At 59.7% G+C, this 25,321-nt stretch overlaps 1 protein-coding gene across 3 annotated transcripts; it reads left to right on the forward strand.

The window, feature by feature from the left end:
• The first annotated feature begins 1,537 nt into the window (after positions 1-1,537).
• On the forward strand, positions 1,538-24,459 carry CUEDC1 (CUE domain containing 1). Of its 3 annotated transcripts, none has more exons than XM_074595934.1 (11): positions 1,538-1,689; positions 14,835-15,316; positions 15,883-16,010; positions 17,446-17,572; positions 19,146-19,329; positions 20,581-20,664; positions 21,644-21,733; positions 22,611-22,704; positions 22,900-22,958; positions 23,530-23,600; positions 23,820-24,459. In XM_074595934.1, exons 2-10 carry the CDS (start codon positions 15,026-15,028, stop codon positions 23,595-23,597), a joined length of 1,125 nt encoding a protein of 374 aa, XP_074452035.1. In that variant the 5' UTR covers positions 1,538-1,689; positions 14,835-15,025; the 3' UTR covers positions 23,598-23,600; positions 23,820-24,459. The 3 variants fall into 3 exon arrangements, with proteins under 3 accessions (XP_074452035.1, XP_074452033.1, XP_074452036.1); XM_074595932.1 differs by having other exon boundaries at positions 1,551-1,689; positions 14,835-15,427; XM_074595935.1 differs by lacking the exon at positions 1,538-1,689 and adding an exon at positions 3,576-3,896.
• The last annotated feature ends 862 nt before the right edge of the window (positions 24,460-25,321 follow it).

The raw sequence follows: 25,321 nt of genomic DNA on the forward strand, positions 1-25,321 counted from the left end.
TTTTCAGAGAAGGCAGAAATACTCCATTCACCTTTTCACTTAGTCGTTCTCGCCAGCTGTCAAGACAAAAACATTTTGTGTTCTGTGTTTTCTGTGCAAGGTTTGTTTTTCAGGGAATTATCAATTTAGCTGGAACTGGCTGAATTAAATTCACTATTTTAATTCTTCATAGTTGTGTATTTCTATTCCCGTTTCTTTTTACTTCCTAGACTGATTAGCAGCTAAGACCCATATCAAAGGTCAGTAAAGAAATTTGGTAAAATCACCAGTTTCCCACGAAACAAGCCTGGATTAGGAAAAGAGATCGCAGTCAACAAAGCTCACTGCCAGCCGCTGTGTCACAGAAGAGATGCTGATCTGCGTTTAACTTTGGGAAAACAAATGTTGTGGCACATGTACTTGTATGCACTGAAAGCTGAAGGTTTGCCTCTAATGTTTGCACTCTCACTGACGCCTGTGTTCCTTGTCAAAGCCTTACAGATTTTTACCCAGGCTAAGGATCGTTTAGCTGCCAGACACGGATGAAGCGATTGAGTTGAGGAAAACCTCTGCGCGAAGGGCCGTCCTGCGAGAGCTCTGGACCATCCCAAACGTGTGCTCGGGGTCCGGCACCCACCAATGTGCTCCCCAGCCGGTCCCGCTGGCCATGGCAGGGTGCTGTGGGAGGCTGGCCATGGGTGCCCGGAGCTGCGGTTCCTCCCGCAGCGTGTCTGGAAAGGTTTGGAGAGCTACGAGGCACGCGGGGGCCCTGACCTGCTGCCGATGGCGGTCTCACTCCGGTCTCTGCAAAACGGGAAGTGTTTGCCCTGTGTAAATTGGCTCCTGTAATTTGTAAGAGGAGATCACTTCCCATCCTGAGCTGTTCTGCGGTATGGCTGCAAGCTGTCAGCCGCTGTAGCGCTGGATACCGGAGACGGCTGCTTTCTGTCTGTGGTCAAAGTGATGCTTTGTTATAATCCGTCTCTCATGTTCAGCCCCTGGGGCAGGAGCGGTGCATCCCCTTCCTCACCCGACGCGTGCAGGGGTCCGGAATCCAGGAGCCTGGGATGCTCAGGAGCTGCGGAGGAGACAGAACACCAGCCCTGGAACATCTCCTCGGGAGGCTGCTCCGCACCTCGGCACCGGGACTGGGCCAGGGCCAGAGGTGCCCGGCCCCGCAGCCGGGGGTGCCGGGGAAACCTGGGGGCATCGCGGGGGACCCCGAGCCCCCCCAGACCCTGCCTCAGGGGCTGTCTGGCCCCAGACCCGGGGTGGCGATGGGTCAGGCCCCCGCGGGGTCAGCGGGGACCGGGCGATGCCGGTCCCTCGACGCCTCCGGCCGGGCCGAAACGGGCCCCACGCTGCCCCATGGGGGGACTCCCCGGATCGGGGTGGGGGGACAGGTCGGGACCCGGGGAGGGGAGGGGGGTGTCACCCGGTCCCTAAGCGACCCCCGGTCCCCGCTGCATTTCGGCCCGGCCGCCGCTAGGCCCCGCTCCCACCGCCCCCCCCCCGCCTCCCCGGGCCGCCCCGGCCCGGCCCCGGCCCCGGCCCCGCCGCGCCGCCCCCAGCTGCCGGGCACGGCGGCCGCCCCCGCCCCCGCCCGCCCGTCCGCCCGCCACGTCCGTCTCCCGTCCCGGTTCCTTTCCATGGTTCCCGGCGTGACTGGTGCCTGCCGCCGCCGCCCTCGCAGCGCGGCGCCGACCGCCGGTAAGGGGGGGGCGGGACGGGGCTCTTTGTGCGCCGGGCCGGGCCGGGCTGGGCCGGGCCGGGCGGGCGGCGCCTCCCGGCCTGCGAGGGCCGCGGCCCGGAGCCTGGCGGGCCCCGCCGGGGAGCGCGGGGGTGGCCGGGCCGGGGCTGCGCGGCGCGGTGGGGCCGGCGGCCGCCCCCCGAGTCCCGGGCCGGGCGAGGGGTGCCGACGGTTCGGCCTCCGCCGGGGCTCGGGCCCAGTGGCCGGTGCGGGGCCGCGCCTGTTGCGGTCGCCCGGCCGCCCCCTCCGGAGCCGGGCGGTCAGGGCCGCAGCCCGGCGGCCTGGCCGCGCCGCTTCTCCCGGCTCCTCGCCTCGGCCCCTCGGCCGGGCACCGGGAGACTCCCGCGGGGCCGCCGCGCCTGGGGACAGCCCGCAGGGAGCTGTGGGTGCGGCTGAGGCCACGGCGTGCGTGGGGGCGCGGGTGAAGGGTCCCCGCGTCCCTGTCCCCGCAGCGGGAGCGGGATGGCAGAGCCCAGCCGTGGGGTAGCACTGACCCACATCCTCCCCTGCCCCCGCGGCATCGCCGCTCCCCGCGCGGAGCCCCTCCGGAGCACGGAGTGTGCGGGCAGGGGTTGGGGTTCAGTGACATCCTGCTGCAGGACGCCGTCCCCTTCCTCCGTGCCCTGCTGCTGGAGCGACGCCCTTCCACCCCCCTGACATCGCTGCCAGGGTGGGTCACAGCTCGGTGTAGGATCCACCGAGGCGGTGGCGGTCACCTCCTGGGCTCAGGGTTGTTTGAGGACCCCTGGACACATCGCCCCGTATGGATGGAGGGCACCGTCCCACAAGGCTGCTCCTCGCCCGGGCTTCCCGGCCAGCGCTGAGATTGCCACCCATGGCTTGTGGGCAAACGACGATGGAGAAGGGTCTGAGAACTGCCTCGCCTGTGGAAGTCACCATTCAGAGCAGTGCTGTCATGCACCGTCTGTCTCATCAGGCGGGTTGGAAAGGCTCCTTTTTATTATTTTTTCAAAAAGCAGCGGACTCGCACCTCCTCCTCGCGCCTCCTCCTGCTGCTACCACCAACAACAAACGTGGGGGACGGAGCGGTAAGGATATCCGCGGGGGAGAGCTGCCGTCCTGGGCTGACCCCTGAGGCTGCGACTGGGGCTGTGCTGGCGGGGCTGCCCCATGGCTGGGGAAGCTATGGCTCTCCTCGCCTCCTGCTCCTCGTTCATTTCTAACAACACAGGCTGAAGCGGCATCTGTTCTGCTGTGAAGCTTTTTGTGATTTTCATGAAGGTTTTCCCATGGAAGCGCCCAGCTGGAGCCCAGCCCCGGGGCAGTGACACCCCAGGGGAGCCACGTGCCTCTGGGAGGGGACATTGGCCGGTGCCGGCGGTGGGACTAGAGGAAAGCTTTTGGTGATCCTCATGGCAGAGGACACCCAGTCCGTTGTCAGCTCGCTGTGCCTTTCTCATCACTCCCTGTCGATGTGCACCCCGCTCCTGTGGCCTTACCCGCCATGATGTCCAACCACCCTGGCAGTGCCTGTCTCTGCCGCGGTGAGGATGTACCTGCTGCCGACAGAGCCTCACACACCGATCCGCGGGTGTCCGCGACCCCTTCCTGGTGCCAGAACCTCTGATTGCCAAAAGTGTTTCCTTCAAAGATGGGTCAAAGGCACCCGTCCTCTTCGCAGCTGCAAAGTTCACAGGAAAGTTCTGACTTCATAGAATCATGGAATACCAGGTTGGAAGGGACCTCAAGGATCATCTGTGGTCCAGCCTTTCGTGGCACAAGCACGGTCTAGACAAGATGGCCCAGCACCCTGCCCAGCTGAATCTTAGAAGCGTCCAATCTCGGGGAAAACTTTTTCAGCATTTTATTAAAAAAGAGCTTTCAACTTAAAAAAACCCTAACAAAACAGTGTCTAACCTGTGCACAGACACCTAACCTTTTCCCCTGCCCGGCTCCGCAGTGCGTCTGAGCAGGCTTTGCCGTCGGTGTGGGTGCTGTGGTCCCTCTCCGACCGGGGCTGATAAGAGCTTGCGGGGAGCGAGCGGGGCTTCCCGGGGCGATAGCGAACGCTCGGTGCTTATCTGCCTGCACAAACACCCGCTGCTGGGCGAAGATAACGGGGGGGTGCTGCGGACGGTGGTGTTCGGAGGGGAATGCCGGGAGAGGAGCCGGAGGGTCATTTGCACCCAGTGTCTGTGCCGTGAGGGTAAAATCCTGGGGTGGGACCCATGGGGAGGTGGCTGGTGCCGTGACCATCCAGGTTCACTCACCAGCCGGCGTCGTGCGCTGCTTGTGGTCAGAGCTGGGAAGCTTTTGAGTGGTGTGAGCTAATGATGATGATAATTGCCTACTATAAAATAAGAAAAATGCCTGTAATAATAATATGGAGCCCCTTGCAGGTGTGCGAGGTGGTGATGGGTCGCTCTCTTGTGGTGTGGCCGGGGCAGCAGCGTCGCTGTCACCGTGGCTGGGGTGCAGAGGGATGTTGGCCAGAGCTTTCCCTCTGCTCGGTGGCACTGGGCTTGCAGTAATGGTTCGGGGACCAGGTTTTCCCAGGTCTTGGCCCCAGTTTTGTCTGTCTCCTGGTTCCCTGGGGTCAGTGCAGGAGCTGGATGCGTGCAGTGGTGTGTGAGGTGAGCCAGGGCAGGGACCCTCGCCGGCAAGACAGTCCCTAAATGGAATAGGGAAGTTGGAAGGGGAAAGAAACCCACCTCAGCTGGGTGAAAAGCTGGCTGAAAATAACGGGAAGCGAGAACGGGGGGAACATCTGGGGCCGGCTCTTGCACCACTTCCGCGGCTGCCACCTCTGGGTGATGGTGGTTGAGACTTGCGTCCCCACTGCTGCTCCCACAGTGCCGAAACCACCAGTGTCTTGTGGGTGTCAGGCCAGCCTCTTCCCCTGCCTGGGGGGCTCCCCGCATCCGCCCCAGTGCTGTGGGTGCTGGGGGGGGGCAGGCTGCGGTGCCCCCATCCCCGGTGCCCCTGTCCCACCACGCCGGCTGCCTTTGATGCGGGTGAGTGGCAGGTCCATTGTGGCCCCTTTGTGCCTCCTTTGGTTCTCCGGGCCCACACAAAACCTGCCATGGAAACCAAAGCCAGCCGCTGCCCCAGGAAACCCGCAGGCGCAATTAGGAAATGCAGATATAAATGCAAATTCCTGTGCTGCCTTCCAGGGCCTGGAAAGTTGTCCCTGGGCCACCGATGTCCCTGGGCCACTGGTGGCCCCGGTTGCGGGGATGGGGAAGGCATCGGCGCAGGGCCGGGCAGCAAAAGCTGGGGTGAGCCACTTTTGGGGTGCCCTGGGCTCTTCTCCAGCCGGCCCGTGCTCGGTGGCGGGAGGAACAGGCCATCTCGGCCCGTGCTGAGCGGTGACTCATAGGTGACAATATGACATTGATATTTTTTTTTTCCATCCTCTCGGTTGCCCGGCGACGAACAAACAAACAAGTGTCTTAAAACCCTAAGTAACTGCCTCGCAGGAGCTGTCCCCTCCCGCCACAGTCGTGTGTGGCTGGGCACCAGCGTGTCCCCATCGCTGGCGGTTCTGCCTGTATCATCTGGGGTTTGTTTTGGGGAGATAAATGTCTTTCTCGCATCCTGCAGCCGCGGTGCGTGAGCCCGGCAGAGGGAAGGCAGGTTGCTGGCTTGCCGGTAAGGACCCTCCTTGCCAAAGCGCACCAAGAATAGATGGAAAAGGAGATAAGATCCACCCACGAATAACTCCAGGAAGCACAAACGCTTCAGGTCTTCATTTCTAGGTGGCATTTATGAGCAATGGATGCTTGGGCCCTTCCTCAGGTCCCCAGAGGAGCATGTGTGGGTGGGGTGGGGATAATGGGGGTGAAGACGATGGAGGGGAGAGAGGGGAGGTTAAGGAAGGATGCTCATCTGAGCAATTCCCCTCTCTGGGAGGAAGCAATAACATTTTCTTTTCCCATCTGCTGGAGGAGCTGTAGCTGGGGGCCAGGGAGATGAGGTTGGCACATGGCAGGCATCGTCCACAGCAATAATCTGTGTGGGGAAGGGCAGATCCTTTATGCGCCGATCTGAGCCCAATTTAGGGCTATCCTGTTTAAACCCAGGCATTTGTTGGTAGCTTTTATTTTTCCCAGTTGCAGCCCCTAGGTCCTTCCCTGTTGGCGGCTGAAGCGGTGTGGGATGTGCGTCCCCATTAGTGGCGCTTTCCCCCAGCCCTGGTCTGTTTTATTGCTGGGAAATGAGCTCTGACTCCTGGAAGTGGTATTTCTTCCTTCTGCCTGACAGCTTGTCGATCCCTGCCCTCGCTCGCTTCCCCGGGGAAGGCGCACTCAGCTGGGCACGCCGGCGATGGAGCCTTGCTGCTGTCCTTGGCGAGGAAAGCAGAGCTTCAGCCGGGGGCCGGGGGGAAATATGCAGATCATCTCCGGAAAATGGAGCGTGGCACACTGCTAGATGGGTTACAGGGACACCCAGGCTCAAAGCTGGTTTTAATATTTGCCTTGGTTACGGAGTCAGTTATAACGGTGGGTTTTCTCTTTGCCACCATGCTTCCAGGCAGTGGTTGAACGCACACGAGAGCAACCTCTGCAGCAGCCGGGGAGCACGGGGAGGCACTGGGAGCTGCACTGACACCCTCCTTCATCGGCACAGCCCTGCCTTCACCTCCAGGTGCCATCTGCGAGGGGATAGGGAGGGACAGGGCAGACAGGAGCCTGGGCACAGCTCGCAGGCAGGACTCTGCCGGTGCTCCCTCTTGCACCTCCCGAGAGCTGGGCTGGGCACGGGCAGGGGGGGAACGTTGGATGGAGATGTCCATCGGAACCCCAGCCGATGGAGATGTGTTGCGTGGGAGCGCATGCTAGGGCCATAAGGGGGACAGGGGACAGCCTTTGGGGAGGATTCCCAGGCTTCTGGAGCCTATACCGTTGTTTGTAAAATCCTTGTGGCTTTGAAACTCACTGTCTGGCGATTGCCATGATGAGGCCAGTGCAAAGCAACTGGGACAGGATGGCGATGGGGTTGTACGTGAATTAATTATGTAAACTTAAAAATAATGAAACACAAGCGAGATGGGATTTTGAAGAAGAACACGGCCTAGTTTGGTGGCCGGGCACAGCAAGCGGGCGATGGGGGCAGCGGGCAGAGCTCGGGGGCTCTGGGTTTCCCTCGCTGCTGAAAAAGGGGGCTGTGCTGGCACGGAGCAGACTCTGCTGCTGAGCTTGAATGGAGACCGAGAGCTTATCCGAGCGTTGGCCTGGCTTCAAATCCAGGTTAGCATCCCGTATAATTTCCATATAAAACCGTGATGTGCTGTGACGGAGCAGAAGGAACGAAGCAAACTCAATACTTCAGCTTTCGAGGGCTTTTCTCTCCCCCGAGAGCCCTGTTGTGCCGGGGATGGAGGAGCGTGTTCTCGCGGCTGGCTGGAAATGCTTCTGCAGGAGGGGCCTGACGTATTGGCATTAATTAAATATCCGTCCCTGGCGAGGTGTAGCGTTTCAAGCAGGTTCTCCTCTGCTGAGCAATGTCACCCGGCGCGAGGGAGGACAAAAGAGCGGCGCAATTACAGTGTGATGCCGCGTCCCAGGACAACAAGGATATGGCAGTGCCCGAATTGTCGGCTTGGTGCTTTCGCGGGATGGCTTGCATCAGCCATATGGCTTAGTGATTCATAAAAAAAAAAAAAAAGAGCTGCTCCATTTGCAACTTAATTAGTCCCTTTCTTCCCCCCGAGTCTTGGCTCCCAGCAATCCTGACTGTGGGCTGAGCGGGGCTGCGGCAGCTCCTGCCTTCAACGCGGTGACAGCATGGGCTTGTCCTGGATGCCGAGGGATGGGTCACTGTGCGGGGTGGCCGGTGTGGGCATCGGGCAGGAGCCTTTTCGCTGGCTTTATGCCATGCATTGCTGCCCTGCCATCTAGCGAGGGGCTGGGGAGGAGGGAGAAGCGAGGGGTCCTGCTTGGGAGGGCAGATTGGTGTCTTCTGTGTTACCTCTGCACCCAAAATACGGCAGGACGGCCCCGGGGCTCCCTTGGCTTCCCCGGAGAGGCTCTGCCAGGGGGTCTGCGCCCACTCGCCCTCCCTGGAGGGCAGGAGGAGCCAGCCCATGAGCAGCCCGGCACCGTACCTGCGCTCGCATGCCTGCTTATCGCTGCGGTCAAGTTGTTGTAAAAAGCAAAACCACAGGAAGGCAACGGCTTCGGCCGCCCGCAGCTCTCCTCTCTCGTGCCAGCTTACTCCTGTCTGCTCGTCACAGCCTCCCCGTTGCTGCATCTCCCCGTTGTCCCCCTGTGCCACCCTTGTCCTCTCCCTGGGGACACCTGAAGCTGCAGACGTGGTGGTGGAGGTGCAGGACCTTCCTGACGGGTTTCACCACGCGCGTGGTGTGGAAACCCAGGGACTTTCCTCCTCCTCAGCTGCGGTTCGGTGCCACAGGGAAGGGGTTGCCAGCAGCCCGCGCGGTGAGCACCTTTAAATCTTTTTACCAGACCCCAATGGCCAGGGGCCTGTTCTGGTGAATAATTCACCGTGCCGTCAGTGAGAGTTTTACTCAACTAATTTTGTTTCCATAGAAACTTGTGCGGTCTCGCTGCTCCATGGAGCCTCGGGCAAATCAGCATGGGTTTTTTTTTTTAGTTTCCTTTGCACATTAAGTGATGGCCCTTAAACCCCGACGGCAGGAGAGCAGCAGCTGCAGATGCTGGTGGCTGGGCAGCACCTCGGTGCTGCCGTCGCCTGACTTGGCCCTGGTCGTCCCTGCCTGTCCCTGCTGGCATGTCCGGCTTTGTGGGATGCCCTGGGCTGGATCCTGCCGAGATGCTCTGCACCGCTGGGCTGGCGCAGGGGCAGCCCAGTCTAATCCCGGTCCATTCCCAGTATCTTCCGGGGGGGGGGGAAGGGGCTGTTTCTGCTCAGGCTCTTTCTCTGTTTTTTTTCCCCTCTTGTCCTTTAATTTCTTTGACCCTTGACCTAAAATGGCAAATTAGCATTTGTGAATCAGCTGCGCTAATTAGCCAGGGCACAGGGCTGGCGCTACCCCCAGTTTGGCTTCGCTTTTGCCCGCTCCTCGTTAGGTGCTCGCTGACCAAATCTAACCCCAAAATTGCCCAGACGTGGCTCCTCCACGCGCCCTGACCTGTGCTGGGCCCCGGGGAGAGCCGGGCACCTTTGTCTCTGCAGGAATTTTTATTTTCTTTCACTCCCCGCAGCTTTCCGGTGCCTTTGTGCTGAGCTGGGGGCACAAAGGGAGAAGAAGGGATAAGCCGTTAAAGATGGGTTTGTGTGACATATGGCGCGAGGGCTTTGCACGTCGGCTGCGGCCGGTGCTGGGGGGATGTGTGCGGGCAGGGGGGTGCCTGGGCTTCCCCCCTGCGAGGCTTGAGGTGGATGGGTAAACTGAGGCAGGACCTCGGCGATGGGTGCAGGGCTTTCCCGCGGCACGGAGGCAGCGCCGGCACCCCGACCTTGCTGCTGTCGCGTGTGCCTTCGCACCAGGCAGCGCTTGCTCCTCGTAGCTGTTTTCAACAAGCTCTAAGCTGATTTTTCATCTGGGACATGCGTGTTTTGATGTTGGCGGTGAAAACCAGAGGAGAAAAGGTCGCTGATGTTCAGCCGCCTCGTGGAATAATCTTATATCGGCCTCTCTGCTTTAGGCAACGTCTTGCATCTAATTTATTACACGTTGCTACAAGATAGAGTTGAACAGAGATGCAGTTAAAGGGTACAAAGGGATGCTGGGTTACTTTAATCACTCACACTTGCTTGACCTATTTTTTTTTTTAATCCCTTCCTGGAAACCTTATTTCGTGTTTGAATTCCCTCAACTATTTTAGGAATGCCGTCCTACCAAGCTCAAATTACCTTCAATGAAACCAGTGCAAGGCAGCCTCGCGAGGCAGGCGACTTTTTGATTAAGATCTAGTGCTGCCTCATTAATGTAGGCTTAGTTTTGGGGCGGGGGCTGTAATTCTGGCATGGCAAATGTGTGAAAGCCGGGGATTAGCGCGGCACAATGCCGAAGGGCAGGGGGGTGGCTCTGCCCTGGCTTGGCCGACAGGGCTGGGGGTGTCCCGGGGTGGCCCGCAGTGCCAGGACCCCTGGGGCTGGGCAGCCCTGCGCATCCCACTGCGTCCTGGCACCGGCGGGGGAAAGATGGGTGCTTTGGGTGCTGCTCCAGGGGGCGAGGGGTCCCCGGCAGAGCCCTGCCCAGCAGTCCCTGTCCCGGCTGAGTGCAACCCCGCAGGTTTTAGCAGGGTGCCGTTGGTTTATGAGCCAGCTGGGTGCTGTGGAGGGCCGACATCTGGTCGGCTCACAAAGGGCCCTCATAAATCTGTCCAGGAGGATGGCATGGCCGGCCGCGGCCGGGTGAGCAATGGGTGCCCCGAGGCAGCAGCAGCCGCCTCTTCTTCTCTTAAATGTGGTTATCGTGCATTTCAGAAGGCAGGCTGGCTGCGGGCTCCCCAGTAGAACCATCAGGTGAGAGCGCTGGAGCAGTAACGCTGATGATGGCCGGCGTTGGGACCAGAACGGCTTCGTGGCTCTCCCCGGTTCCCTCCCGGCGGCTCCGCGGGCTCTGACTGCTCCCCTCGGAGCCCGGAGGGGAATTCCGCCATGCAGAGGGGTACGTGCCGCACAGGCTCTCAAACAGGGCTTACTTCTGCTCTCCTCCCTGATTGCTTTTTGCTTTGAAAAGGGCTTAAACCCAGCCATTTTAATACGTGGTAGAACAAGTATTAAAGGGGATCCTCAGGTGCTTATTTGTTTCCGTGAAAAAGGATTTGCTCGCAGGCAGTTTTCCCAGGCGGCGGGCGGGGGGTGTGCGTGTGCATCCCCTGAGGTGGACGGAAAGGTGAGGAGGGGATTTTGGAGAGACTGGTTAGGCCCCATCCTGCACATCCTTGACGTGTGCTCTGCCTTTCCGTTTGCTGGTAGACACTGCTGTAATTTTTATTCCCGATTATCCCAATTTCAACCCTATTATAGTCACACCTGCAGCTGCTGAGCAGTCACATTCCTGGACTTCTCATTCCTGTATCCATCAAATCTGTATCCTGCTTGGCAGATCTGCTCTGGCCGAAGCCGTTATTTCTGGTTTAACGTCTCTAGTTTTGAGATTTCCCCTGAGAGTCTTCCCTCCAGCAGCCGGGGCGCTGGCAGCCCTTGTCTCTAGATAATCCAGTGCATGGAAATTCCTTTCCCACTTCTGCCCCGCGTCCCCCAGCCCGGTCATCACAGACCTGGGCTTGCAGCCGCCGAGCGATGGGTGCCCTCGGGGAGCGCTGGGCTGGAGGGAACAAGTGCTCGATGATGGTGTCACCCCTGAAACGGGGGTCGTGGCTCCGGCGTGTTTGCAGGATGATCTACAAACGCAGCGTGGCAATAGCAGGGGAAGAAGGGCTGGGCTGGTTTAGCGGTGTTTGAGCAATCCCATCTGTTGTCTGAGCTGCAGCAGACACCGGGGAAGGGAAAATTTGCGTTTGCTCTTGGTGCCAAGGCTCTTCCCTGAGCTGCGAGGGCTGCGAGCGATCAGTCCCACTGCTTTTACAGCTGTTCGCTCCTCCGTTCGGGCTGCCTTCCTTGCCGAGCTGAGCAACTGTTGTTTCCAGCGTGACGTTACCGGTTCAACCAACCCCTGGGATTATCCAGCTGCTCCAGCCATCCAACCATTCCCGGATGGCTGACAGCTGAGCTGCAGGCAGCCTCCTCCGCACCTCACACCGCGCTTGCTCCCGGCTGGAGCTGACCCGAAGCGCCCGCAGCCTCTGGGGCCATCCTTCGACGTGGAAAGTCCATTTCTGCGAGGTTTCGAGTGCCCCGCTCCCAGGGCTGGGTGAAAACCAGCTCTGTCGAGGTGGGATGCCGGCCGCACAGGAGGATGTGCTCCCCCAGGCTGTGCATGCCTTATCTGCTCCCCGACGAGCGTAATTACGGGTTTCTGTGTGGCTGCCGAGGTCTTGTTCTTGGCGGTGGCTCAGGCGAGAGCGGATCCGAGTTGTGCAAGTCGTTAGCGGCCTGGGCGGGAGAAAAGACAGGGTGCACCCACGGGCTCGCGGGGGTGAGCTCCTCCCCGAAGGTCAGCTCTTGTTTGGTCTTATTTTATGTTTTTTAAGCGGTGAGCTAACGGCAGGAGCTGCACCCAAAGGTGTGCTGGTGTCTGAGCAAGGTGTGCAGTGAGAAAGCAACCGTGGGTGCGTGCGGGAGAGCATCCCGTGCCGTCCTGGCGGTGATGGCAGAACCGGCATGGGCATTCTCTGTGCTAGCCCCCGTCCCGGCGCACGGAGCCACTCGGGTGGTGCCGGAGCTTGGATGAATGAATAACAGCATTCAGGGTCCTTCTTGCATGAGAGCAGGGAAGAACTATTTTAAGGCAGGAAGAAAGTTGATCAGGCACCAGCTAAACGAGTCGTCACAGCCTGATTCTGCAAACGGGGGGGCAGGAGGCGAGGAGAAGCCCAGCCCGCACCCCACCATGCCCGCACCCCGCCTGGGCTGGCAGTCGGACACTGGATTTCTTCTTTCCTTTTCGGGAAATCCGAAGGATTTTGCTTTTCCTGGCGTCTTCCCAGCCCTCGCTGACACCACGTGGGGATCGTGCTGCCCTCCCCGCGGCTCACCTGAAGACGCTGACGTGGACAAGCAGGAATTGGGGAGGATCCTGCAAACACAACCACCGGCTTATCTTTTAAATTAACTCCTGCCATTGTCGTGACTTGCTTTTTCTCTGGATTTTAACTCATGCCAGTCTAGTGGTTTGCGTTTCTCTGTATTAGCAGCAGGACTTTAAAAAAATGGGTTGAAAAGCCTGTGTTTGCAGTGTTTCACTGCCCGCAGCGGTGTTTGCCCACGGGGCACACAGAGCCACCCTGGTCTGTGCCGGGGGCACCGGCTGCACCCCAGTTGTCCCTAATGTAGTTCATCTTCTGACCAGAAGCTTGCAGTCGCTCGTCGCGTTGCTGCACTCGGTCACGCTATCCTGCGTGGGCTGCAGCTTCAGTGGTGTTGTCCCCGACCTGGTGACCAAAACCTTCCCCAGAACATCCCCGTTCGCATCAGGAGGGGCCGGTCCCTCCCCGGTGGGGCAGAGGGATTGACGGGGGATTGCCAGCACCTGGCACGGCGGTGGCCTTCGTGGTTACAGAAAAGACCTTAAATACACACTCAAAGGTCGAATGCTGGGGGACAAAGATCCCCCCAACCACAGGCGCTTCTCGTTACTTTATAGATGTTAGGATTTTTAAATAGATCTGGGATTTCCAAGCACATTTCCTGATTTTGGGGGCTGGTGTTACTCTTTGAGGTTTGTGAGCTAGCGTGGCATTTCTGAGCGAATGGTTCCCTGCAGAAGTTCTCATCTTCATATTTGGATCGTTGTGCGTTTGCAGTGTATCCTGTAAAAGCTGTTTTCCTCTTGATGTCCCAGCTCTTTCCCCATCCTCTTGGAGTAGCCGAATCTTTTAAGGAGCGTGTGTACCCTGTGAACGTGTTATAACTCAATTTAACATGTGACTAAACCAGCCATGCAATATTGCAATTAAAGTATAATACCAGAGGTGCGAACAATGCCGGCTTTTTGCTATGAATGACTCATGATAGCAGAGGAGGAACCGAGAAGCAGTATTTTATTAATTGACTCCAGCAGATTTATTTGTCCTCGGTGAATAGAGCCGGGCAGGGCTGTCGGAATTGTTACTGCTTGGCTCCCACAATGCAGCTCCGCGCCTGGCTCCTGGCGAGCAGGAGCCATTCCTGGGAACAGAGAGCTACTGCGGGGATGGGGACAGTTCTGGACTGCGGGGACGGGGACAGTTCTGGGCTGAGTGATCTGTTAAATGCTTTTCATTAGTGAGCAGGGAGCGAGCTGGGGGTTCCCGGTGCTGTTTGGAAATGGCCCCTCGAGCCCGGCAGTGAGTCTCCTGCTGCTTTTCCATGGGTGCTGGGAATCCCTGTGGGACGGGATCCCTGCGGGACCGTTGGTGTGTGCCTCAGAGGTCTGTTTGCAGCGTGGCCACCCTGTGTCCCGCGGGAGCATCGGCTGGAGGGACCCATGGCACCGAGGTCAGCCCAGGGACCGCTGCCCTGAGCCATGGTGCAGGGTCTGGCTGGTGCTGGTGTTTGTGGGGGGGCTGCCGTTCGGGCTCACTCACGGCATGCTCAGTGCATCTGAATACAAATGCATCCAGGATTACAAAAAAGGCAGGGAGAGAGAGCGGAGTGTCATTCCCCCATCCTCTGGAGGTGTCAGCAGTCCCTCTGGGTACTGAGCCAGAGCAGGGCTGTCCCTGGGGACAAGAACGCGGGTTAACCAGCATTGCAAAAGTAAACCTTCTGCCAGAGTTCGTGCCCAGTTTCCCAGGTTTTGCAAGTGCATTTTGCTCTCGGCGGCCTCTGGAAGCCCCCGGGAGCAGCTCGGGGCTGTGAGCCGGCACAGCGGCCGAGGCCGGGTGAGCGCCGGGGACGTGGCTGTCACACACAGCCTCGCCACAGGCAGGGAGAGCCCGGGTGACCTTCAGAGGTGACTGCTCCACTTAATGGCTTTGAATCTGATTATACCCTGTTTCGCTAAGAAATGTGCTTGGCATGTTCTTCTGAATTAAATACCATTTTAGGGACAGCTATCTTGAACTCTCTGCCTGCTGCTTAGGAAAAAGCCTTTGAAAATGATATTATGGATCAAAAGTGTTCCTGGGGTAATTCTGTTTCAACAGTGGAGTTAATCCAGAACTGAATTTGGCCCTGCATTTCCAAATGAGAAGCAGTAGCTGTATAATCTGTTTATGGTTTTAAAGTGAATGTTAATCTTGGATTTGGTGGCTTTTCCCAAGGGTCGGTTTGCTGTGCTGCAGAGTATTTTAGCCCCCTGCTCTGAAACTCTCTGAGCCGACTCCATTTTTTATTTTAAAGAGAGATTTTACTGTGTTTATAAATACGTGTCAAACCTGGAAATATTAAATCTGGGGAGCCCTTGGCAGTGCAAGTAATGCCATTTTTCTTACCATGCGTTTTATTTGTACGACACATCCGAGCCCGGCATGCCGGCCCCGCTGCGGGGATGGGACGGTCCTGTGAGGGTTGAATTGAATTGAATGTCCCCCATCGAGGCGGGGATCTCATGGTACCTCTGGGTGCTCTGTCCTGCGGTTGACTTTCTCCCCTCTCCCCTCCGCAGGTGGGAGGATGCTGCAGCGTGCTGGGGGCTGACGCACGGCGCCACCGGCTGCGGGGAGCGGGACCCCAACCGCCCACCCATGCTCCCCGCCAGCTGCCGGGGCAGCGCCCCGTGAGGAGCGGTGGTGGGCGCCTGCCTCGCCGCAGCCGGGACCGCAGCCGCTGTGCCCCCCCCGTGCCAGCTGCCCCACCATGACGAGCCTCTTCCGTCGGAGCAGCAGCAACGGCAGCTCCCGCGGTGGCTCCTCCGCCCAGGAGCTCAACAACAGCCGCCCTGCCAGGCAGGTCCGCCGGCTGGAGTTCAACCAGGCCATGGAGGACTTCAAGACCATGTTCCCCAACATGGACTACGACATCATCGAGTGTGTCTTGAGGGCCAACAACGGCGCCGTGGATGCCACCATCGACCAGCTCCTGCAGATGAACCTGGACAGCAGCGGCTGTGACGACAGCTCGGACTCGGAGGACAGCATCCCCGCCGAGGTAACCCCTGACGGTGGTTCCCGGCATGTGGCTATGGGTGGAGGTCCCCTGTCTGGATTCCTGGCTGCCACGGCTGGCTCATGGACTCCTGGCCACCACGGCTGGCTCATGGCAAGTGGGCAGCTCAGTCTCATCCTGCCTCATTTCTGCCTGGGCATGGTGCTGCTCGGCTGCTGTGGGCAGATAGAGATTTGAGTGCCCAATTCAGCTGACCTGGAGCGTGCAGCACGGCTGGTTTGTCTTGGACAGGGCTTGAGGCTCAAGCCAAGCACTGTCCTCCCTCCCTCCCACCCCAAAATCCAACAGAGACCCTTCAGCTGCTCTCAGAGGGCCCCCAAGGGCTCTGTGCACCCAGGGACAGGCTCACCTGCCCACCCAAAATGCCGTGCCTTGTCCCATGAGAGCAGCACCTCCAAACCCCATGCGGGACTGGTGCTGGGATATCCCCATCCTCTCTGCAGCAGCGTTCAGCCAGTCCCATCCCCACTTTGCTGCCATGTGTGGGGGCCTGGACCGGCCGGGAGTGTGTCCCCAGCTCGCCCTCACACTGTCCTCTTGCCCTGCAGATCTTGGAGCGGACCCTGGAGCCCGACAGCTCAGACGAGGAGCCCCCTCCTGTCTACTCCCCTCCCGCCTACGAGAGCCAGGCGTTTGGCAGCCGCTACCCCGGCGCGCCGCCCACCCCGCCGCCCAGGTGAGCCCCCAGCCCCGCGGCTGCACCGCACCTTCTGCTCCTGGCGGCCAGCAGAAAAGACGTAAGTCTATTCTGACCCTCTGCTCCGCTCTGGGGAGACCCCACCTGGAGTCCTGTGTCCAGCTTTGTAGTCCTCAGCACAGGGAGGACACGGAGCTGTTGGAGTGGGGCCAGAGGAGGCCCCAGAGATGCTGGGAGGGCTGGAGCCCCTCTGCTGTGAGGACAGGCTGAGGGAGCTGGGGGGGTTCAGCCTGGGGAAGAGAAGGCTCCGGGGAGAGCTTATTGTGACCTTCCAGTACTTAAAGTGGGCTACAGGAAAGACGGGGACAAACTTTTTAGCAGGGCCTGTTAGGATAGGCTGAGGGGTAATGGCTTTAAACTAAAAGAGGGAAGATTTAGACTAGATAGAGGGAAGAAATTTTTACACTGGGAGTGGTGAAACACTGGCCCAGGTTGCCCAGAGAGGTGGTCGATGCCCCATCCCTGGAAACATTCCAGGCCAGGCTGGATGAGGCTTTGAGTGACCTGGTCTAGTTGAAGATGTCCCTTCTTATGGCAGGGGGGTTGGACTAAATGGGCTTTAAAAGTCCCTCCCAACCCAAACTATTCTGTGATTCTGTGAAAGCACCCTGCGCTGGCACCCGGGGGTCTTGCTGCGCGTTCGCTGCCCCGGCAAGGGGCATCTGGTGTCGGTTTGTTAGGGCTGGGTGAGATGAAGCCAAGGGAGATGAATGAAGCTCACAGCTGGCTAAAAAATCCCTGAGAGGCCCTAAAAAATGAACAGCTGAAGGGCCTGGAAAGCCGCTCCAGCAGCGCGTGGAATGGCAAAAATCAGCTACTGGAGGCAGGGAGCGCTCGCCCCCGCACAAAAACACCAGGTGCTGGGCGGCCCGGGCCCCAGCCTTGGGTCGGTTTGACTTGCAGCCGCCGGGTTGCCAAGTCTCGGGGGTCTGTGGCCCTGGGGGGTGTGAGCTCTCTCTTAGCAGCATCGCCTCAGCTGTGGGCTTGCAGGAAGGCAAGCGCCAGTGCCGTGGCCACCTCTGTGCCAGCCCCTCGGCCGAAGGCGCTGCTGGGGGTGCAGGCTGGGTGTGACATCTGGTGAGAGATGTCCGTCAGCTTCATAAGCACGATCCTGCCCTGCTAGCATTCCCACAGGGCTGTTTTCTGGGAGTCTGAGCAAAATGGGGTGGAGGAGGGAAATCCAGCCTGCACAGTTGTGGGTAAAAGTTGGAAAAGCAGCTCCCAAAGATTTCAAGCTGGCATGGAAAGCCTTTCGCTCTCCAGAGCTAACGCTAATGCTGTGGATCTGGGAGGCATGCTGTGGTTTCTTGGTTCCCAGGACCACTGGTGGAGCTGGGCACGGGGGCTGCCATGCTGCGGCACGCGTCGGTGTTTCTCTCTCTCACCAAAGATGCTGTCTGTGCTTGTCCCGCAGGACGGACGTGCCAGGGCCCGGCAGCACCCCGGCGCCCGGGCGCTACAGGAACTGGAACCCGCCGCTCCTGGGCAACCTCCCTGAGGACTTCCTCCGCATCCTGCCCCAGCAGACCGCCGGAACACAGGTGAGGCTCGACGCCCCTTCCAGCCCGTGCCCCGGCTCCACGGTGCGGCATGGAGCACCAAACCCCATCCTCGGCCACTCTGAGCTTGCAGTGGCGGTGCTCTGAAAGCATCTGGGCATTGGGCACGGACTAAACCGAACATCTTGGAGCACTTTTTGTTCTTCAAGGCGAGCCTGAAGTGAGCAAGGTATTGAAAGGGGAATCTTCCAGCCAGGCTTTGATGTTTTTCCTGCCTTTAGCCCAGCAGTTAGTGCCAGAAATGCCACTTGGAATAAGCACCTAATATTTTAAATTATTTGAAAATCTTACCCGCTACCCTGGTGAGGAGCCGCAGGACCAGCATACGCTCTTGGGGAGAGCGGCTCTGCCAGGGCACTCGGGGGCTGGTACAGTGGAACCTGGGCAGAAAATCTAGTGCAAACCAGCGGATTTGCTCCTGGGAAATCGGAGTCCTTATGTGCTTCATAGAGGTTTTGGAGCCACAAGGCTTGTGGTTGTGGGTCCCTTTCTGCCCACAATGGGCAGGCAGCGGGCAGCACCCCATGGGGAATGAGCACCCCCAGCACAGACCACGCTGGGCACCCAGCTCAGCTCCAGGCGCATTCCCAGGCGTCCCCCGGCCCCTTTGCTAACACAGGAGCCAGCCTGCAAACGGGGCCAGTGCCCTCCCGGCACGGCGAGGGGCTGGGGGGGCTGCAGGCACCCTGCCTTGCCCCTGCATCGGCTCCTCCCTCCCTTTTTGGCTCCAAAGGCAGCCTGCCACGTTTTCATAAATGATTGCCCTGCAAGTTGAGCTTCGCGGGCTATATTACCTTTCTGGGAATAGGAACGTGCCAATTCATTTGGGCTCAGGGGGAGGAGAGGAGCAGCTGCTCTTTTCTTTCCCTGGTAATTGTGTGCTTTTGCTTTTTATGGCTCTCTGAGAGCAGCTACAAATCAGATAAATATTGTAGGCGAGGATGAGGTTGCGGCTGCATGGCGTGGCTGTGCGGCTCCCCAGGTGTGAATGCACCGGGAGCCTGGGGAGAGCGTGAGGTGCTTCCTGCAGGGACGTTTGTCAGCGGAAAATTGTGGTCTCTGCTTTTTAGATAGGAGGAAATAAAAGCAGCGATGCTGGCTGAGACCTTTCTCCCTTGCCTCCACACCAGGTTCTGTCTTGGCTCAAACCCGCGGTTTAAAGTTAAAAATCTCTGCCAGTCTGTGCTCTGCAAAGGAGCAGGGGCTGGTTTCTCCTCGTGCCACGCTGACCCCAGACTGAGATGTCCCCGTTCCCACGTGTGGTGTCCATCCCCTCCTGCCTCTGCCCCGTCCCCCTTCCCGCTGGGCAGTGGCAGAGGTGCCCTGTCCCCCTTTGTCCCCCAGCCCAGCGCAGGGGACGGTGCCTGGGGCTGTTGGGCACCAGGTGTAGGAGGGAGGAACCCTCTGGGAAGCAGCAGTCGATGGCTGTCGGGGCTGGGGGTGCAGCAGCGTCATGGAGGAGCAAAAGGCCAAGCTCAGCTCGAGGCGTGTGTGCTCCTCACACAGCGGCACCGGGACCACTGACGGACCTCTGCCATGTTTGCCTCCTGCGCAGGGCTCCCAGGGCTGCCGGCAGCCCGTGCCGCGGGGGCTTGTCCCGCGGGGCCAGGGCTCTCTGGAGCAGGAGCGGCGGTGGAAGCAGTACCTGGAGGACGAGCGGATCGCGCTCTTCCTGCAGAACGAAGAGTTCATGAAGGAGCTCCAGAGGAACCGGGATTTCCTCCTCGCCCTGGAGAGAGGTGAGAAGTGCCTTCAGAAACATCTGCCTCTGCTTTTCGAGTGCGTGCCTCCTCCTGTGATGCTGGTCACCGACTGCGTTTCCTTGCCTGTGGCATCGTGGCTCTTTCCAAAGCAGAGCCAGCGCAGGATGCGGCCAGGGTGGTGGCAGGGGGTCCGAGGGGCTGACACTGGGCAGTGGGCTGCTTCTCTGGTGCTCAGCCGCCTGCCACGAGGCTCTCCTCCCCCTGCCCGCCTCTCTGCGGTGTCTCTGGCAAAGCCCAGCAAAATTCATAGCAAGGAGCCTCAGAAATGTCCTCTGAGCCCAGCCCAGCCGGTGCACCCTTCCCGCTGCACCCTTTAGGCAGGGCCTAAACTAGAGAGCATTTTGCCATGATTGCTCCTTCCCGGTCACCACGCTGCTTCCCGGTGAGCCGGCAGCCCTGCGGGGAGGGCTCGAGGGTGTCGCTGGTTTTGCTGCCGCTGAACAAAGAGCCGCCCTTCCCCTCCCTCGCACTGCCGCCGGCTCTGAGCCCCGCGGCCGAGGGGCTGTCACCCTCAGAGGTCTCGCTGCAGGTTTGCAGGGTCCTGGCAGCACCCTCGCTGCAGGGCTTGCCCCCAGCCGCCGTGGCTGGAAAACCACCGGCGCACTTGTGGCGTGCTCGCAGTTCCTCTGCGGCGGTGAGCGGAGCGCTCCCAGCTGCTGCTGCGGGCTCCCACTGGTGCGCTTGTGGCTGCTGTGCTGAAGCAAAGGGCTTTCAGCGCCGGGGCGGTGAAGGCGCTGGGGGAGAGGTGCCTTCCTCCTGTGCTCAGCCCGGGCCCTGCTCCTGCCCTGCTGAGGGTACCCAGCCCAGCCGGGAACGAACAGCCTCCTCACTCCCCGGCTACGGCAGGGGAGATATTTGCTGTCCCTGGAGCATGGCAGAGGCCAGAAGCGTGTCCTCGGGGAGGAGTACATCTCTGAAGAGCTTTTACGGCTTTTTGGTAGATCATTTCTACCTCACTTCTACATGCAGCGGGATGTACCTGGGCAGGAGGTGCTTCCATGTTACCTTGGGGCTGCAGCCTGGCTGTGCAGAAACTCCCTTGCTGGGCTGGGTCAGGCCATTCCTGCGGCGGCCGAGCTGCTGTGGGACGCCAGGAAGCCTGAGCTCCATCTCTTGCCGTCAGCCTGTCCCTCTGGCCGTGGGGGCCGGGAGAGCAGAGGGGAGCGGAGCCGCGTGCGCTGCCTCGGGAGCCTGATTGAGCGGAGCGCCGGGCTTTTTGTTTTTCAGATCGATTGAAATACGAGTCAAAAAAATGCAAGTCGACCAGTCTTGCTGTCAGCAACGACTTTGGTTTCTCCTCCGTAATATCAGGTAACTTTCAAGATGCGCATCAGCATCGCCTCTCAGCAGCTCCCGCGTTCCCAGCCCTCCGCCACCGCTGGCTGCCTCTGTGGTAGCTGCAGAGGGGGGGAAACTGGCTGATCCCTCCCTGCTGGCCCCCCCAGCGCGGGAGAGGAGCTGGGGGGTGAGGGGAATGGGTGCTGCTGCCCTCCCTGCCCACCCCACCTGGAGGTGCTCCTGCGTCCTGCCTCCGTCCATCCCTGTGGGTGGGAGCTGGGTTCCAGTTCCCAGGGGAGACAAAGCCCTCCCTTGTCTTGGCTGGAGCGGAGGATTGTGCCTGGGAGGCATAATGACTGTTCCCGGGTAATCCTGATTAACCTCGGGGAGTGGAGCAGCTGCCTGGGTTCAGAATTAGAGCTGGCGTCTGCCGATGTCCCTGGGCGGGAGCAGGGGACAGGCAGCGGCTGTGCGGCATGGCCGAGCTCTGGCTGGGTGCACGGCACTTCGAGGGCACCCAGACCTGGGCAGGGGGCACAAGGACGTGGCTGTTGGGGTCCCTGGTCCGCCTGACCGAGTCACTGGGATGCCTGAACTTCTGCTCCTGATCCGGCGGCCCTGCTAACCCGGGTACTGAGCGTGGGCACAGTCTAATACCCAGAAATGCAATTAGTGCCCAGGGTAATTTGGGGTCTCCTGCTCGGCAGTGGTGCAGGTGGGGGGACTGAGCTGCTGCTCGCCCCATGTCCGCTCGCAGGGTGAGCAGCCCCGCGGGGCTGGGGGTGTGCTGCAAGCCCAGCTTTCTGCCCCCACCGTCTCAGGGGTTAATATCTGCAGAGGGTCCTCCTCCAGAGCCAGCCCCGCCATGCCAGCGCCCTCGTCCTGCCCGCTCTCGCTCAGCTCTGCTCGTGGAGGGGCTGCGCTTCGCTAGCGCTGGAATTGGGTCATGGAAATGATTTGTCTCGAGCCTTGCCGTGCACGCACTCCCGGTGACCAGATGTTTGCCTTCCAGGTGACGTAGCCCCCTCTGTAACCAGCGAGGCCGGCGGTGCCGTGTCTGACGATGCCTTATTCAGAGACAAATTGAAACACATGGGAAAATGTGAGTCGGTTTGCAGGCTCCGTGCTGGCAGCCTGCGGGGGCTGGAGGGGAGGTGGGAGCGGGGCGGGCAGGGGGAGAGCCGGCAGCATTGCCTGGTGCTCCCCGTTCATGCAGCGTGTCCGCTCTTCGTCACCTCTCTGGGCACGCGTGTCCCCATTGCCCCATGAGTCACAGAGAGCGCTGGCACGTTGCGGGGCAAAGCACAGGCCATTGCACGCTGCGGTGGCATGTTGCACTCAGTCCTCGGCCCCGGCAGCGGTGCGTTAGGGTTGAATTTCCATCTGCGTTTTACAATCCCGGTGCATCCCTGCCCTGCTCTCCTCCTGGCCCTCACCAAGGGCAGGGAGCTCCCATGCCACGCTCCGGGGCTGGGTGCCAGCACGACCGACAGGAGATGGAGATCTGGGTGTCGATGCCCCAGCTCTGCACTGTCCCGTCTGTCCCTGGTGCACCTGTGGGTTGTGGTGTGAGTCGAGGATGCCGGTGGCGTTGGGGAATAGAGGAATTTCTGAGCAGGGTTTGTGTGAATCCTAGAAAAGCAAGAAGGTTTGCTGTAACTCTGCCCTTTCCCATCCTTTCCTCTCAGCAAGTCACAGCCCGATTCTCCCGTTGCAAAACAGAGCGGGGTCTTTGGGCAGCTTTGAGCCAGCTGAGACACTGGGGAGATGTGGGTCAGTCGTGGGTAGGGAAGGTCACGAAAATCCCAGTGAAAGGGTAAAAATGTCAGCACCCCCCGCTGGGGACCACCCTGTCCCTGTCGGTCACAGGACCCAGCTCTCAGATCCTGGCAGCCCTGCTGGCCGTCTCCTCCCCATCGCCCATGGCAGTTTTGGGAAGGGTTTTGGGGTGAGACCCTCACTCAGCTGCTTCCTTCCAGCCACGCGCAAGAAGCTGTTTGAACTCGCCAGAGCCTTCTCTGAGAAGACAAAGATGAGGAAATCGAAAAGAAAACACTTGTTGAAGCACCAGGTGTATCCTAAAAGGGGCTGGGGAGCTGCGGGGGGTGCGGGGCTGTGGAAGCAGCATTGCTTGGTCTCCCCAAGGCTGTGGTCTGGCTGGAGCCTCCTGGTTGCCTCTTGCGGCTGCGCTGTGGGCTGTGAAGGACGATTGTGGTACCACAGCCATGTCCTGGCCCCACAACTGGTTTTCCTTAGCGGAGGGCGCAGGCTGGGGACAGCAGCTTCCACGGCAAATCTTCTCGACGATGTGGAAGGACATTCATGCGGTAAGAAACGCCGAACCGTGCTATGCCCAGTGCGCTGTGCTCAGCATGGCTACCTGGGGTCCCGCAGTGCCCGGCCCTGTCCTGCCCCACGCCATCGTCCTGCTGGAGTGGGCTCCCATTGGGACCACGCTGGGGTATGGCCACCCGTGCAACGGGCTCATCCCTGGTCCCGTGTGGCTCCCCTGTGAGCGTGCACTTTGCCAGGGTGACTGGAGACGGGGATCTCTTTTGGGGAGTCTCGGGGGCTTGCAGCCGGGCTGTGCAGCCCTGCGGGATGTGTAACTCGGGGCACAGTCCTGGCAAATCTATCACCAGCCAGATTTGCACAGAGGTGGGTCTTGGCAGCGGGATTTGTGCCAGCCCCGACCACCCCGTGGGCCAAAACCTCCTTCCAGTGTTCTCAGAGAGTCCCCGTGTCCCAGGCTCTGGGGATTGTCTCTCTGGGCGAGGAAATCCCTGCCCCGGGGCAGGGGCCGGGCGTCCTCCCCACTGGGGAGCCACTGGTGTGGCCGGTGTCCCGTGTGGAAGCTGCAGCAGCCCCCAACAGCCCCCGCCTGCCTCTGCCTTTCAGATGAAGACTTCCAAGCACGGAGGCAGCAGCTCCGGGAGGAGGAGGAGACACCAAAGGAAGGGCAGTAAACGGTGAGAGGCACCTGGGGACAAACGCTTCCGTCCATCCGTCCTGGCTGGGTGCTCTGGGTCAGGTCCAGAGCGTGTCCGGCTGGGGACAAGCCCTGTCAGTGGCTGCAGGTGCCGTGGCTGGTAACAGCCCCCGGTGCCACAACGGGCCGGTGCTGGCCACGGTGCGGCTGTGGCTGAGCACACGTCGTTCTCCTTCCCTCCCCTTCTCCTCCCCTCCAGGTCCCAGCGCTGGGGTTTGTTGTTGGCACAGAACGTGCACGAGGCTTCATACGAAGATGGCTGAAAAAGGAAAAAAAAAACCACCCAACAAATACCCCATTCTTTTGGCTGTTCCCCCTCTGCTGTTGTACTCCTCTGAAGTACAAGTATCGAAGTGAGGCACAATGTTTTCTTACCAGCAGTTTGAAAACAACTTCTCCTATCTAGCAAATCAGCCAAAAAGGAAAAAAAAAAAAAAGGAAAAAAAGTCGGCAGCTGCTGTGGAGGAGCCAGTGGAGCTCAGTCTTGGGAGGAGCAGCATCCCGCCTGCTCTCTGGGTCCGAGCGGCGTCGCAGGAGGAATGAAAATGAGTTGTACTAACGAGGATGCATTCACATGTGGGATCTGCTTGGCTGGAGCACTCCTGAACATATCTCTGTAGCGATCTGATGTAACTTTACTCTGCACATACAGGAAAAAAAAACAAACCACGTGAGAAAGAGAACCTAACAGCCGTTGTCTACTATTGCTAGGAGTAATGAGCAGAGATTCAGATCAGGTAATAGTCAAATAATATAAATTGTTTATAAAAGGAAAGGCCTTCTTTTCGTAGGCGTTTCACTTTGAATTAAACCTTTGCCTTCGGCATTGCTAAAACTGCCTTGAAGTCCGGACGCTCTGTGGGCCGCGGCGTTGCCGCAGGACGCCGGGCAGCACCAAGGGCTGCATTTCCCATCACTTTAACCCTCACTGCCGAAACGGGACCCGACACGTCCCACCGGGTGCGACGTGGTCCCGGCTGCCAGGTAGGGCGCTCGGCGGCTCCGGGGATGTCCCCCCACCATAGGTAAGATGCGAAGCCCAAGTAGGGGGGGTTGCATTTGAGGCCAGCGGAGGCGTTTTCGGGACAGAGAGTTTGCACAAGGGCTTGGGAGCTGCCGGGTTTGGCGTGGGGCCGGGGCTGGCCCGGTGGCAGGAGCAGAGCAGCCTTTCGCCGGGGAGCGTGGCGCAGGGCTGGGGGGCTGGCGGGCAGCACTTGAATCGTCGCAGCTTTCGGAGATGCTAAAAATAATTACGTAAACAAATTCCTTCCCTGTGTAAGTAATGAGTGACGAGGGTAAAGTCAGAAATCGCTCCCGCCAGCACATTTTCTTCTCCTTTATCGGCATAATCTGTTTACTGCTAAATGCAGGAGGTGGCTATAGACGTGCCTGTTCCACTTTCTGGCTCCTGCGAACCAGCACAAATGTTGCAAGATTGGAGCTGCGAAGGCGGCAGACGCAGAAACCCCAGCCATCAAACACACACGCAACTGTTTTCCCTGCCTCTCCGCGGGGTTTGGTAACAAAAGCCCACATTGCAGGCGCTGCCTCCCGACAGGCTCCTTTTCAAACCCCCCCGGAGCCCGCGTGCCTTTGAAGCGGGCGCCAGGATTTCTTTCCGCACCTGTTGAGCGCCGCTGCCGTCGCCCCCGCAGCCGCGACGGGGACCAGGGGGGACCCGGCTGCTTCCCCCCCCCCACC

Source organism: Larus michahellis, chromosome 7, assembly GCF_964199755.1.
Source record: "Larus michahellis chromosome 7, bLarMic1.1, whole genome shotgun sequence".
Classification (NCBI taxonomy): domain Eukaryota; kingdom Metazoa; phylum Chordata; class Aves; order Charadriiformes; family Laridae; genus Larus; species Larus michahellis.

Excerpts from the sequence above, each read along its gene's own strand:
- CUEDC1 (XM_074595932.1), top strand. The coding sequence starts at position 15,026 with ATGACGAGCCTCTTCCGTCGGAGCAGCAGCAACGGCAGCTCCCGCGGT. Across the intron at positions 22,705-22,899 it reads CACTTGTTGAAGCACCAGGT|GCTGGGGACAGCAGCTTCCA; the intron begins GTATCCTAAAAG and ends CGGAGGGCGCAG. Across the intron at positions 22,959-23,529 it reads TGTGGAAGGACATTCATGCG|ATGAAGACTTCCAAGCACGG; the intron begins GTAAGAAACGCC and ends TCTGCCTTTCAG.